This window comes from Pollicipes pollicipes, unplaced genomic scaffold (genome assembly GCF_011947565.3).
Source record: "Pollicipes pollicipes isolate AB1234 unplaced genomic scaffold, Ppol_2.1 Scaffold_7261;HRSCAF=8764_pilon_pilon_pilon, whole genome shotgun sequence".
NCBI classification, from domain to species: domain Eukaryota; kingdom Metazoa; phylum Arthropoda; class Thecostraca; order Pollicipedomorpha; family Pollicipedidae; genus Pollicipes; species Pollicipes pollicipes.
The window spans coordinates 35641589-35655532 of NW_023597054.1; the positions used below are offsets into that span (position 1 = coordinate 35641589).

A 13944-nucleotide genomic window follows, 5' to 3' on the forward strand; every position below is an offset into this window, starting at 1 on the left:
CAGGGAGTCTCAGCCCCCCCCCCCCCCCCCCCGGACGACGGCGGGCCGATCAGACCGCTCCCACCCCGGCGCTGGAGCGGCGCGCACCCCGGGCGCCGTCCGTCCCACGGTCTGCGCCAAACCCACAGCGGCAAACATGTTTAGCCGACACCCGGGTCGGCACTATCGCCCAGCCGGGACCGGCAGATACAGAGCGCGGCGGCCAGCGCTGTCACAGGCCGGTCCCGACAGTGGCGGCGACGACCGGTCGCACGCCACCGTCCGACCCGCAGCCGCGCGGCCTCGAGGCCGGTTGTAACCGGTCAGCGTCGCCGGCCGGCCCCCTGCTGGACCGCAGACACCACATCCGGGCGGGCACCACGGGCGAGGAGCCGGGCGCGGTCGGCTGGCGAAATCCGACGCCACCAGTAAGGACGGCGGCGGCGGCGGCGGCGGCGCTCGGCCCAGAGCCCCAGAGCGGCGGAGATCTGCGCCAGACGCCGCCGGCCACCATTGCACGTCGGCAGGGCGCAGTGCGGCACGTGGCACGGCGGCGGCGCAAGCCTGGCTGCCGGCGCGCGTCACGTGGTCACACGACGGCGCGGGGAGACGCTGCCCAGGCGCCCCCCCCCCCCCCCGTGGCCCCTGGCGGCGGGCGGCGCCAGGCCGGCCGGCCAATCACTCATCAGCTGAGTATTGGCACAAGCAGCCGCGCCATCAAATGAAGCTCACACAAACTTGCAAAGTTTGCACAACGAAGTCTTCATAGCAGGTATTGATCTCGTTATCTTTAATCGATGTACCGCTTCGCTCACACAAACTTGCAAAGTTTGCACAACGAAGTCTTCATAGCATGTATTTATCTCGTTATCTTTAATCGATGTACCACTTCCCTCACATGACCACACGACACGTCAGCGGTCATGTTAGCGGCTTGGTGCAAAGTGCCGAATGTTACTGGAGTGGCGCACAGTTCTTGCACTGATGTTACTTGCCATTTTAGGACGTAGCGGCGCCAAAGTGCATTGTTGTCGCACTCCTTCACGCGATTTCAGCGAAGATCGCCGAAACATAGCACGCATAGCCAACGAAACATAGCAGAGTCATACAGTCTGAATTCCCAGCCCCAGGTTGTAAGTCTGGCATTTTTTTGCTCAGCAGTGACCGTACTCAGTTTTTGCGCCATTGTATCTGGTACTGCAATGAAGTCTGCCTTTCTCATCAGCCAACCATCGATTGACCTGCGACGACGAAGGGTGAGATGAAGAGGTGCTGTTCCGAAGTTAAACATCTTGTAATCCAGGCCACCAGAATTAGCATGCATACACTCGACGTCCAACTGTTTGGGTTTATGGTCGAAAATAGTGTTCACTCAGCCCTGCAGCGATGATAGCATCCGTCAGAATGAGCGATCCCAGTGTGTCATCAGGCACGCTTGTATTTGGCTCTGGGTCAGGATAGCCTACCATTGCAGGCCTGACAGGAGTCACTTGTCCATTTTGCTGGAACTCCCGATGGTTCTTTGGCAGAACGCGGCACACCAGTATCTTTCCGACACGAAAAACGGTACGACACCATCGTCGCCACTAGATCAAACGCAGCCTTCGGACCGCAAGCTACGCAGCAACATACCAGCCGTTTTTTTTTTTTTTTTTGGTGCCCAGGACAGACGCACGCGGACGGGACAAAAATACAAGGTTGAAGGGCGTGAGGCCTACAAATTGACCAGCACGGCTATCTTGCAGCGTCGTCGGCACAACATGCTGCGTAACTATCTTGTGCGGATTCACAGCCGAGAACAGATAGAAATCTGACCCATAAGGCGAGGAAACACATCTGCTGTCCTTTGAGCTCGCGCGAGCACGTGCTTTCCGATACCCTGACAGAGGGTTGCATCGAGCGAAATCAGCCAAATGTTTCTCTTCAGCACAGACCGTCTTGCAACTGATGTCTGCCCGTGCCTCGCCCGTGCCTCTGTGGGTGACACCGCCAGTACAGCAACGACGATATCTCCGTGCGACGCCAGGCTTGGACCGGAGCCGATATCCGACTCCTTGTTAAACACTTGCTCCCGCGGTCGGCGGCGCGCTTCTGGCGGCGGCGCGGTCCGGTCAGACCTGAACCCAAGCCGGGCGAGCGGCCCGGGCAGCCGGCGGGGGCGCAGCGGCGTCGACCGCGCCGGGACAGGCCGGCGGCGGGCAGCCACGCCGCGCGCGGAGCCGCCGGACGCCGCCGGCGCGGTCCGCACCGCGGCCGAGCGGCGACCTCCCAGGAGCGCTGGAGGCGCCTCGTAGCGAATATCACATGCGGAATCCGGTGACGGGCGTCACTGAACCAACCACGTGTGGTACCTAAACAAACCAAGCAGCTAGCTCAGCTGCCTCAACACATCTGGGGCCAGAGATCAGCACCACAGACGCATCCAGAATGCCTGACGATTTGTACATGGTTGGAGCGAGGAATTGCTCACCATGTACCACCGCTGCTGAACAAGAACTAAACGAAACCCCGCACCCGGCTCGTGATTGTCAGCGACTATCGATTTCATGCCGAACGGGTGATCCCGCGGACGGGCCCGTGGTCACGTCGACACGGCTGCCACTCACCCGCGGGGTCCTGCAGCCGCATGAGGGCGGCGAGCCGGCGGTCGTCCTCCGTCTCGGCGACGAGCGGCATGTCCAGCGAGGAGCGGCGCAGCAGGTCGGCGTCCTGGCGGCCGCCTCCGCCGCCGCCCGCTTACCGGCCTGCGGCGGCCGACACACGGCTCCGCGTCACGTCACGGCTAGGAGGGGGGGCTGTCGGGGGTGGGGGCTGTCCGGCGCTGGCGTGGCGGACAGGCGGACAGGCGGGCGTGGCCAGGGCCGCACGCGCCGCCGGACAACTGCGGCGTTCACCCGGTTTTGGATGGAACCTTGCCAGACAGACCGAGCACGACTTGCATCAGCTGGCGGATTTTGAGCGGTCAGTGAATCCGAGGCAAACACAGGTCGGCAGGCGTCAGCACGCTCCATCCCACACACACAGTCAGAAGTGGTCCCCGAGTCATGTCAGCGTGAAATACATCGGAGCGGAGTCGAAGCTCGTGATAGGAATCACCAGTTACGACAACTGAGGCTTAGGGACGTGCCGACGGCCAAGGTCATTTTACATCCTAACTGGTTAGCATCAAACCCCAGTAATCTGCAGCTTCGCATCGACTTCAAAGGATAGTCACAGCATTTGCTCGGCACGCGGCGATTGTGTCCTTACCGGCGCATTGGTAACGCCTAACACAGGATGGGACATCCCGTCCCGGAATGGGCGCTTTTGGCACATAGCGCACTTGTTCTGAGCCGCCTGGCCGCAAAAGCATCTCCCTATCCGATGCGTTTCGATATACCCACAAACGTCGTCCGCAACAACATCCGCCAAAACAGGCGGTGTGCATTAACGGCACTGGTTCGCTATCATCAAACCCTCTCAACGCCTCGCTGTTACAAACCCTGAACTTGTCCCTGAGGAATTTGTTGGCGGCGAAGTCGTCCCAAAGTCTGTCCTGGACGGCCTCCAGCCGCTGCAGCGCGGGCGTCGAGCTCTTCAGCTTGTCTACGTCGTCGGCGCCCGTGCTCTAGCTTGAACATGGCATCGGTGGACAGTTTCTGGATCTTGGCCCGCTCGTCAGGCACCACGGTGCCGTTCTCGGCCGGGTCGAAGCGGCGCTCTTGGCGCCGGGCGCCCGACAACACCTCGTAGTCCAGGTTCTGACGACACGGACAAGCCGTTCACAAGCTGGTGGTGACGCCGAATCTCTCGAGTCCAGAAGCTACCCCGTGGGACGAGTTTCGGATCCTACACCAAAACGCCCAAGTTCTGAAGCGAATCGAGCGACACCAAAAAGTTCCGAGTTCTCACCGTACGATGTAATGTGGTGTATGTAGTCGTACGTCGTCCTAACGTTCAGGTCCTGGACACGCAGTGCGGCCGGCTTTGTGATACTTACCGCTGGATCTGTTTTGATGACAAAGTAGTTGTCACACAGGTGGCATTTCATCCGGAACTGATACACCGGAGTCGTGTAATACATTCCAATCTTGGATTTCTCGGCGTTGTACCTGAAATCGCAGCTTTGTCACAAAAAGTCACCACGATCACGAGGTGTAGTCTTCACGGTACGCTGAAAACTATGGCGTTATAATGGCATCGGTGCAGCGGAAACAAGCGTGATACACAAACGTATTCTGCACAGACGACAGACTTCCCATCGCAAGGTGGTCACGTTTGCCTGAAGTTTGATACTGAAATCACAACACGTGTGCACAAATAATCACCCCTTATCACGCCGTCCGGGGGCTGAGGGCCTTTGACGTTGCGTTGTAGGCCCCGAGAAGAACACGGCGCAGCGCTCATCAAGCCAGGATCCGCATCCTTCCGGCGGTTTAACGTCGATCACAATGAACCTAAAGAAAGCTCAAATTCTTACAAGACTCTCCATTTGGCTGAGACCAGCCACACCCACAAGACTGATGTCATTCTCGGTCTACAAAGCATGTTTTTTCAGCAACACCTCTGCGGTGCCCTGCCATTACCAATGGCTGAAGAACGACTCCTGGCGGCGTAATGACACGTTTCAGCAGCTCACCCGAGAAGAAAGCAGTAGATTAAGGCCACACTGACTCGCACCGCCCGCGGATGGCGGCTGTCTCCAAGCCTGAGAGCCATGATCTCAACTGCTTCAACGCCGCGGCTTCTAGCGGAGACACCATGCCCGGCTCTAGCCATCAGCAGCAGAATCATGAACCACGAGACGCAGGCAGCTGTCTTACCTGACGCCCATGCCTATGTGATTTCCGCATCCGTCGCACCAGATGTTGTACGGCATCTCGAAGCGGATGACGAGGATGCCCAGGTGCAGCTTGCGGGCACGCTCGCGCAGCGCGTGCGTGCCCTGGAACTTGTTGAGCCCGCCCTTGGAAGGGTCATAGTCGGGCGGGTAGTACTTGTTGACGCCTTTGCGTTCTCCCTGGAAAAGACATAGCCGCGGGCTACATACGAGGACACGGACGAATACGCCCTTGACAGGGCATCGGACAGTTTCTACTAAGCACAGGACTGTATCATCATGCCCACGGAAAAAGCCTGCCCACCGTCACTGGTAACACCAAACTGTAAACATAATCGGTATGCACGAAGGAGAGAGTAATTCCGCTGGTCTGGGGTTTCATATGTAACGGCAGGCGCACATGACCTGAAAACGTATACGATGGGGAGTGCCGGGAGTTGGGGATGCTGGTATGCATAGTGAGGTTGGGAGGGACTTCGAAGCAGTGCTGGCCAGGCCTTCTTTTATTTGTGCCAATCCTGTCTGTGGCTCTCCCCGAGTTCGAATCTTTTGTTGCCATTCCTTCGTGTTGACTTTGTTAATGTCAAGCACCTGGCCACCTATAGTATTAATGCTGAACCCCTTTGTACGTCGCTAGGAAGGAGAGAGAGCAGCCCTCCTGGTGACCTCTTCACCGGGCAGAGAAACCGGGCCTGGACCAAGACGGGAGTGAACCTTACGTATGACACTGTTAAGGCTGGCAATATCGTTAGCAATCGCATGCGTTGAGCAACAAAATATGGAAAGCCAGAAAACTCGCACCCTGGGGAATCTGACGTCAACGCGAGTGCTCCATGCGCACTGGTCACACCTGGCCACACCTGGAACAATACCGTTTAAATCTCATGATCTCACCGAAGCTGGAGCACCCCGTCAACTGAAACTAGTCCCCGATCGGCCGGTCGCTGGGGGAGCCTTGGACTTTCGCCCGGCTCGGCCGGCGCGGCGCCGCCCAGCGCCGCCGCCAGGGGAGAGGAGGGCGCGGGAGAGCGGGCGAGCCGCGGTGACAGTCAGCGGGCGGCGGCGGCAGCGCGATGGCCTCACACAGAGAACGAGCAGCGGCCGCCAGGCGGACGCGCAGCCAGAGCACGCCGGCCGGCGCCGGCCCCAGCGACGGGCTGCCGCTGGGGCCGGCGGGGCCGCGCCAGCAGCACCGCATGCACCGCAACTCGCTGCCCACAATACCGCACTTCTCCAACATGAAGAACAAGCGCAAGTACGTGCGCTTCAGTTGGCGCGAGAAGAAGATCATCTGCAGCGTGGTGGTCGGCAACCTGCTGTACGGCTGCATTGTCGGCGTGCTGGTGCCGTTCTTCCCCAGCGAGGCAGAGCGGCGCGGCGTGTCGCAGTCGCTGGTGGGTGGCGTGTTCGCCGTCTACGCCTTCACACAATTCGCCGTGGCACCACTGGTCGGCAAGCTAATCCCCGTGCTGGGCGCATCACGTGTCTTCCACCTGGGCCTGGGCACGGCCGGCGCCTCGACGCTGGTGTTCGGCCTGCTGGACTATATCGGCGACCCCAACGGCTTCATGGCCGCCTGTTACCTGGCGCGCGTGGTGGAAGCGATCGGCACGGCGGCCTTCATCACAGCCTCCTACACGATCGTGGCCAACCAGATCCCGGACAACATCAACCTGCTGGTGGGCACGTGCGAGACCATGTGCGCCGTGGGTCTGGCGGCGGGGCCGGCCATCGGAGGGGGCCTGTTCACCGCCGGCGGCTACGGCCTGCCGTTCTTCGTGCTGGGCGGCGTGATACTGGCTGTGACGGCCGTCACCTGCTGCACGCTGCCATGGGTCGGCGGCGACCCTCAGCGCGTGCACGTGCGCCAGATGTCGCAGAAGATGATGCGGTCTTCCGAGGTGTGGCTCAACGTGGTGGTGCTGCTCTTGGTGGCTGTCGACTGGACGGCGCTGGACCCTGGCCTGGCGCCGTTCGTCACCGCCGAGTTGGGTGTCTCGCCCGCCCAGCTCGGCCTCTTCTTCTTGCTGGCCAGTGGCACCTACGCCGTCATCGGGCCCGTCTGGGGCAAGCTGTGCGACGACCTGCCCAACAACTACGTGCAAATGACGGCCAGCCTGCTGCTGGCCGCCGTCGGTCTGATCCTAATCGCGCCCACGGCCGTGCTGCCGCTGGCGGCCCAGCCGCTCCCTGGTGGCGCTTGGCATGACCATGCGAGAGCTGTTCCTGGGCGGCGCCTTCATCCCCACCTTCGGCAACATCCTGCGCGCCGGCGGCGAGGTCGGCCTCACGGACGGGCTGGCAACGCAGGCGTACGTGTCCAGCATCTGGTGCAGTACCTTCTCCATCGGCAACACCATCGGCCCGCTGGCGGCCGGCGTGGCCACAGACGCCTACGGTTTCCCGGCCACGGTGGCGGCGCTGGCGGCGCTCACGCTGCTGCTGGCTGTGCCTGTGGTGCTGCAGTGTCTGCGCCGCTGGCGTCAGCTGCGCGTCGCTGCCATCGACGCCGACATAGAGCGGCTGACGCGGCTGCGACCGACGCGCAGCGACGACGCCGAAGACACGGAGCGCACGCCGCTGTGCTGGCGGCGGTGGCGCCGTCGGCCGGCGCCGCCGACACGGCGCCGCCGCCGCCGCTGCTGCACGCGACGCCGCGCCGGCCGGACGCGGCCGCCGAGCCGGACCGGCCGCCGCTGCTGCAGCCGACGCCGCGGCACTCGACGCCCGACCGACCGGCCGGGCTGCAGACCATACCGGACAGCGAGTAGCGATGCTGACGACCCTGACCGCCGCCAGCACGGGACGGCTCGGGACGGGACGGGGCGCGTGCCGCAGCCGGCACGAGCCAAGGCGACGGTGCGCCGGGCTGAGACGGACGCCGCCGACGGGACGGTGCTCAGTGGTGTTGAAGGCGGTGCTCCGCGTTTACGGCTGGCCTCCATTGTGGTACCGAATGACACGTTGTTTTGTAAATGCCACCCCAATACATGTCACAATTGAATGCACCGCGCGGTTGGGGCCTACGTAACCAGAACGTGACAGATATATTATCTGTGCATCTGTGCAGCACTCGTTCTGTGCATTATGCACATAAATAACATGGCAGCTGGGACAGAACATGGCATCTCTGATGTGAATGATTTGAAGTCCTGGCCCGGGATTCACGGGAGGAGATTGCATACAGGATACTCTCGGCAACATAGAACTAAAGATGTTTCATTGGTGAACACTCCTGCATGTCTGGACAAGCCACTAATACCCGCCAACAAGTGCAGACGAGCAGTAAACTTGATTGCATCGGACCAAACATCCGTGACCTTAGACATGACCGTTCAGCAGGTGAGACGACGACCTCCGGGACCGCCAAACTATCTCAGGCTAACCGTGACCTCTCTTCGTGCAGCAGGTGAGCAGGAAACAGAGAAGAGAACCAATGAACTGCAGGGTCGGCGGCCACGCGTGCGTCGGTCACGCCTGTCCAGTGATTTCAAGCAGCGTTGGTGCGGCTGGGTTGGTGCGTGTCAAGCTCCAAGCCTTTCCACAGGTCGAACACCCCCCCATTGGCATGCGTGGACTCGGTTGTAAGGATTCATACTCGGGATGCCGATGCGCAGATAACGTAACAAAACAGGGACAACTTGCTCATGGTTTGCTGTTCCGCGCACGACACTCCAGAAGATAGGGGAGGCCCCCGGCTTTATCTGCTGAGTACTCGAATCTAAAGGATAATGCCACCCTTGAAGTCTGTCACAAAATCTTTGCAAGGTCGACTCGAGACTTGCTGGCAATGAGCTTGACATTGGAAGCGCTTCTCGTTGACTGAAAACAAAATGAGCATATCAAAAACTAGGTTACGTATCTTTCATGCCTAAAAGGCCCATTAAAGCCAGACAGTGCTACGCGATGACGATATGGTATAAGCAGAGGATTTTTGGAAACATTTGCCTCAAAACCCACTGTAAAATCCAGTAGCCCAGCATTGACCAGTTACTACATTTATGCGAGGCAATGCGTCCATGGCGGCCGAAACAGCTAGTCAAACGAATCATGCTCAGGACGCCAAATGATACCTCCATGGCAGCAGACACAGCCAGTCAAACGAATGATATTCGAACGCCAAACGACGATCAAACTGTCACCTGAGTAAGTCAACCTAGGTCGCTGGCGGGCCTGTCACTGAAACCCACACGCCGAGCGCTGAATGACCGCTGCAGTCGACGCGACTCTCAAACCCCAAACTCGCCGCTCACCGTCACGGGTTATTGACAACCGTCTAGCTCCTGACAGCAAACGCTCCAGGCACCGCGATCTGTCTTGGTTGAAATGCCTAACCCCAAGGCGACCCCAGCTCGGGACGCTGCCCCGGAGAGGGAAGGGGGGGGGGGGAGCTAGCGCTGACACCGCAGGCCAGCCGCGATTCCCGCCGAGTGCGACACGAGCGTATTGATCTCACATGCATCGCGACGCGACCCCCTCCTGACTGGTTGCGCCGAAGGATTGACCAAGGACTTGGCGGACCGTCAGATTCGTGAGGAGCTTATTGAGAAAGATGAAGACCAAACTGCAACACGCAGTTTCATGCCAGAAGCCGCATCGCAGTTACGTGCAGCATCAACGCCACACATGGGGGTCCAGCAAGGGCCATCTGGTAAACGGGCCGAACATTCCATAAAGTACGATTGTAATCTTACTGCTCAGTTACGCGCACAGTTATTGCACGACAAACAGCAAGGTCCTCCTAGCACACGGAAGCGAGCAACGCGTGGGAAAGAAGATCAGACCATTGATGCGGCGACGCTGAGCTCTGTACCTGCTGAGTTCGCCCGCGTCCCTATCCAAGGAGTCCCGTGGCATCGGGGCGGCAGGCTGCGGCGATCCGACAACAGATATACGGTGCTCTTTTAGAAGTTGAGCAGAGCAATCCGCTTATTCACCCGTGACCTCCAAAACACGCGGGGGCGGGGGGGGGGGGGGAGGCACCAGCGCCCGCTTCCCATTTCCCCCACTCGATGCGCCACTGGGGACAGGCATCCTGTGGTTTTACATAACGCCAGGCGCGCGAACGATCTGTTTGGAGCTCTCGAGCTAGGCATGAGTTACGCTGCGACCGCTCTGCGCTGGTGGGTAGCACACGACGACGGTCGTCCTTCCAGCTCATTTCTGCGTTCACAGCGAAAATGACATCTGGGAATGGAGTGATCCCAGACACGACGCGTGCGTTGCAGGAATGATATGTAACCCGTTAGTTTACAAAACTCCCTGAAAGGCCAGATATTTGACTAATTATTTAGCTTGAAATATCCGGGAAGCGGTTTTATTTTCAAAATCGACCAGACAGTTCACAAGCTTACTGATAAATTCCTAGCCTGCCCACCTCGCCTGCAAAATATGGGTTGAATTTGCTACGTTCGCCTGCGCCAACAAGTCGCCATTCGGCTGCCTGCACCGCTTTGATTGCCTTCAACACAGGCTGACATTTGACAAACGAACTTTCTGCTTTCGTCATATTAGCAGTACCGACACTCACGTGACCAGAGAAGTAGATGAGGCACATCGTCCTCATTAGTTTTTGCGGACTGCACTGCCTTGGCGGACTGCGCTAACGTGACTCGGCCGTAAGCAAGCTTCCAAACAACACAAACTGTGAGTGTACACAGCGATGTGCCAACACAAACTGTGAGGTACACACCACCAGCGATGGCGTGCTCCGATGGCAGACCGCGTGCGTCGCTCGCCGTGCCAACCACGCAGTCACTGGACGACGTGCCGACCGTGCTGATTCTCGGCAGCTGGCGAGCTGGCGCTGGATCACGCTCAGCTGACGAAGGATCCCCACGCCATTGCCATGTGACCTCGGAGTCGGCTCGGCTAGCGCGCGCACTCAGTCGCGCGGCGGGCACATAGCATCAGTGCCGTTTGTTAATATCGCGACCACCATCCGAGGCGAAACAACATCCCTCCAGCGACATCTGAGAGGAACTGTTGATATTTCTCGCACGAGGAGCACGACATTGCTGCGGGTTTACTCCGGTCCTCGGCCACGGAGCCCGATCTCCATCTGGCGAAACATGACTGCTGAATTTGCGCCAAGGTCGTGATAAACGACACCTTAGTGTTCGTCGTGACCAGGTGCCGCCCGGTAACGTGGCCTGCGGCAGGCGGTCTCCGATGCCGCCGACTGGACGGACACTGCTTTGCGAGTGCTCGCGGCGTTCAGATATGTTGAAGGGATCTTCCGATTTCGTGTCATGTGTCACAACTAGAACTTGAAAACCGAATCATAATGCAGAAGGCAAAATGAACGTGTCATAACTTGTCATGACTCTAAACTTGTCTGCCGTCGGCGCCCGCCGTGGCTGATTCGGGTCTGAATCTGACCTTCGACCTGATAGCCCACGCCTATCCGACCCACACCGTCGTCGGCTTTTCGTACACGCGAACTGCAGAACAAAACGGTGCGTACAAGGAACAGCACGGGGGCGCACGCAGTGTGGAGCGCACAAAACAGACCCAATTTTTCACAAGTCCTTTGAAATGCACGACATTCGAGAGAGTTGGTAATACATAACGCTGTCAGACGTTACTTGCCGCATTATTGTTGCCCATAAAGACATAATTATAGACCAGTACCAAGGACCACACACATTCATCATGAACAACAATAGGCAGCGGACGCCACGCGCCAGCTGGGGCCCCTTAACAATGTCAACAGGACTTACAACGGCACGTCAAAACCCGTTTACAAGAAAACAAAGGACACGACTTCGCTCCGTTCAGGCCATCCCCTGATGCGCCGTGTCCAACCTTAGGCGCAATGCCGCGCCTGCGGACCTCAAACATTGCCTTTCTGGTGACTACAACCGAATGCAGATTTACGCCATTTTCAATAACACAACATGCAATAGCTTGGAAATCTTTAAGCGTATTGCTAGGCGTTTGCACGTAGGGTGTTTGATCAGGAATGTCCTCAGCAACGTTGCATTGCCACTACATTTTCGCCTCCGCATAACATCAACGTGGAAAACATAACAACTTCCCATTCCGACGGCGCTGAGAACATGAATCAAAGCGGGGCCCGTCGCTCAACGACCGGGCGCGGCAGCCAAGCAGACTAGCAAAGGCCAAGCGCCAGACCAGCAGACTCTGACGCGGGATAGAACAGACCATCGTCATGGCAACCGCGTGGGGTTGCCGCGCGCGGCCGCTCGTGTTCTCTTGGGCAAACGACAGATCCGCCCGTTTGGACGTCGCTTAAGGATCAATGTCATACTTAATCAGCCAGAGCGGATAGACACGTGGGACTACCTGAACCCTGTGGCGAATATACTGGCAACAAGCTTGCGATGGCCTGAACTGTGAGATTGGGCCGGAAAGCTGCAAAGGTCTGTAGTCCTGTTTATTGTGACCAATATCGGTCCCGCATACAACAATTCGAAATAACTTAGCAAACAACTGACAACAAACTTACAGGAAATGCTCCATATTTAAAAATGTTGGAGCAAACAAGGTCAGATATGATGAAATAATCTCATCAACTATTAATATACTTTTAAGTGGAAAACACTGCTCTAGGTACCATAATTTTTCTGCTCACTAAATATGCTCCTCCATATGTCATCGTTCGAATACGTCATCGTACCCTGCACAACACTGATTAGGAGCAAATTGACGGCCGATATATCTCAAGATTGTGCTGCTCACGAACACCAGGTATGAACGACTCGACAGCAACAACTCGACAACTCAACGACAACTATGAACAACTCGACATTTCTTACCCTTGATCGCCGCATAGCTAATGGAATGACAAGATTTGAATAACGCTATTACGGCGCCCTGAATGCTTGGATGACCTTGAAATAGTCTCCCCGAAAAAAGCTGCACATCTTCACAGGCGTGTAGCTCAGAAACTAACGGGATTTAGGTCTTAAGAAGGGCTGGGATGTGAACTGCACCGAATTATCTTCAACATGACTTTTAGTTCAAAATCCCATACCAATGTGGAACACTCCCTTTCAATCATCATAAATTCGTCGACTTCGCTGCCTGAATCCGTCGAACCTGGCAGACCCATGTCTAGACAACCTTCAGCAGCTTTGTCCGTGAGACGCCTGACCGTTGCATCAGCGGACCTCCGCCTGATCCATCACCAAATGACTCCCGTCCACCGTTCATTTCACGGAGTCCGGTGGCACTGATCGAATGAGTTGGTGTACACTGCCAACGATATCAGAATCAAATAACTTAGCTTTTGATAGCAGCTACGTGATGACACTTCAAGACTCCCATGTCTGCTGCCGCCCCGCTCTCCCCACGTCGCACAAAGCATCTTACTGGTCACCAATATTAAACATTAGGTAAACGCTCAGCATTTCCATGCGACATTGTTCCACGAACGTCTTCCCATGGCACAGTGCAAAAACTGTGTTCGTAGCAAAGAATTTGTCCCATTGTCCCACCCATTGTCCGTACATACGGCGCGAGGTTCGTCGTATTTCTTGAAGAAAAACGTTGTCATATTCCTTCTTCTTAAACTCAGAACGGCAGTTGTATTGTATTGCCCGTCAGTGTTTTAAAATGAACTCTTCATGAAGTTGCATGAGACGACAAGTCCATTTTTTGCAACATTTCACGTCTGTGTGCACTCACATATGATACAGCTTTTTTGAGCGCGTGTCCGGCACGTAATGCCCTCCGGGCACGATTTTTTGCTTTTTGGGTATGGCAGGCGGCCGGCATGTTTTAGCGCGCAAGCTTCAGTTAATCTCGAGCCGTCGCTAGGGCCGATGAAAAGGGCAACATTTGTGTGGAGAAAATGTACTCCCTCCATGACAAGCCAGAAGAACATCTGCCTCTGAACACCTGTAGACATCGCACGTACTTAACGCATCACTAATCGAGGACTTGCCAGTGACAGAGAAGGCTGCTGAGCTGAATTAAACCGAAACTGAAGTGAAAACGGGGAGGCAGAGGTAGAATGTCACTGCCTAGCAGCAATCCTCAATGATTGCCAATACAATGCAGCTCGCTCCCCACATCTGCACCGAAAAGACGAAAAAACCGAGGCGCACATGCATCTCGTGGATTTTGAATACTAATTAATCACTCAGGTCCATTGGTGTAGCTTAGAGCATCGCATGCAA

General features: G+C 57.2%; 2 protein-coding genes across 2 annotated transcripts; one reads left to right on the top strand and one right to left on the bottom strand.

Annotated features, from left to right (window-relative positions):
* Window positions 1-2347: 2347 nt before the first annotated feature.
* On the bottom strand, window positions 2348-5255 carry LOC119111356 (coiled-coil domain-containing protein 130 homolog). Its single transcript, XM_037235172.1, has 6 exons — window positions 5199-5255; window positions 4782-4978; window positions 3959-4070; window positions 3546-3719; window positions 2586-2637; window positions 2348-2370 (listed from the first exon to the last, which is right to left on the bottom strand). Exons 1-6 carry the CDS (start codon window positions 5253-5255, stop codon window positions 2348-2350), a joined length of 615 nt encoding a protein of 204 aa, XP_037091067.1.
* Window positions 5256-5994: 739 nt separating this feature from the next.
* Window positions 5995-7569, top strand: LOC119111357 (MFS-type transporter SLC18B1-like). Its single transcript, XM_037235173.1, has 3 exons — window positions 5995-6975; window positions 7019-7210; window positions 7549-7569. The coding sequence occupies exons 1-3, from the start codon at window positions 5995-5997 to the stop codon at window positions 7567-7569; spliced, it is 1194 nt and encodes a 397-aa protein (XP_037091068.1).
* Window positions 7570-13944: the final 6375 nt, after the last annotated feature.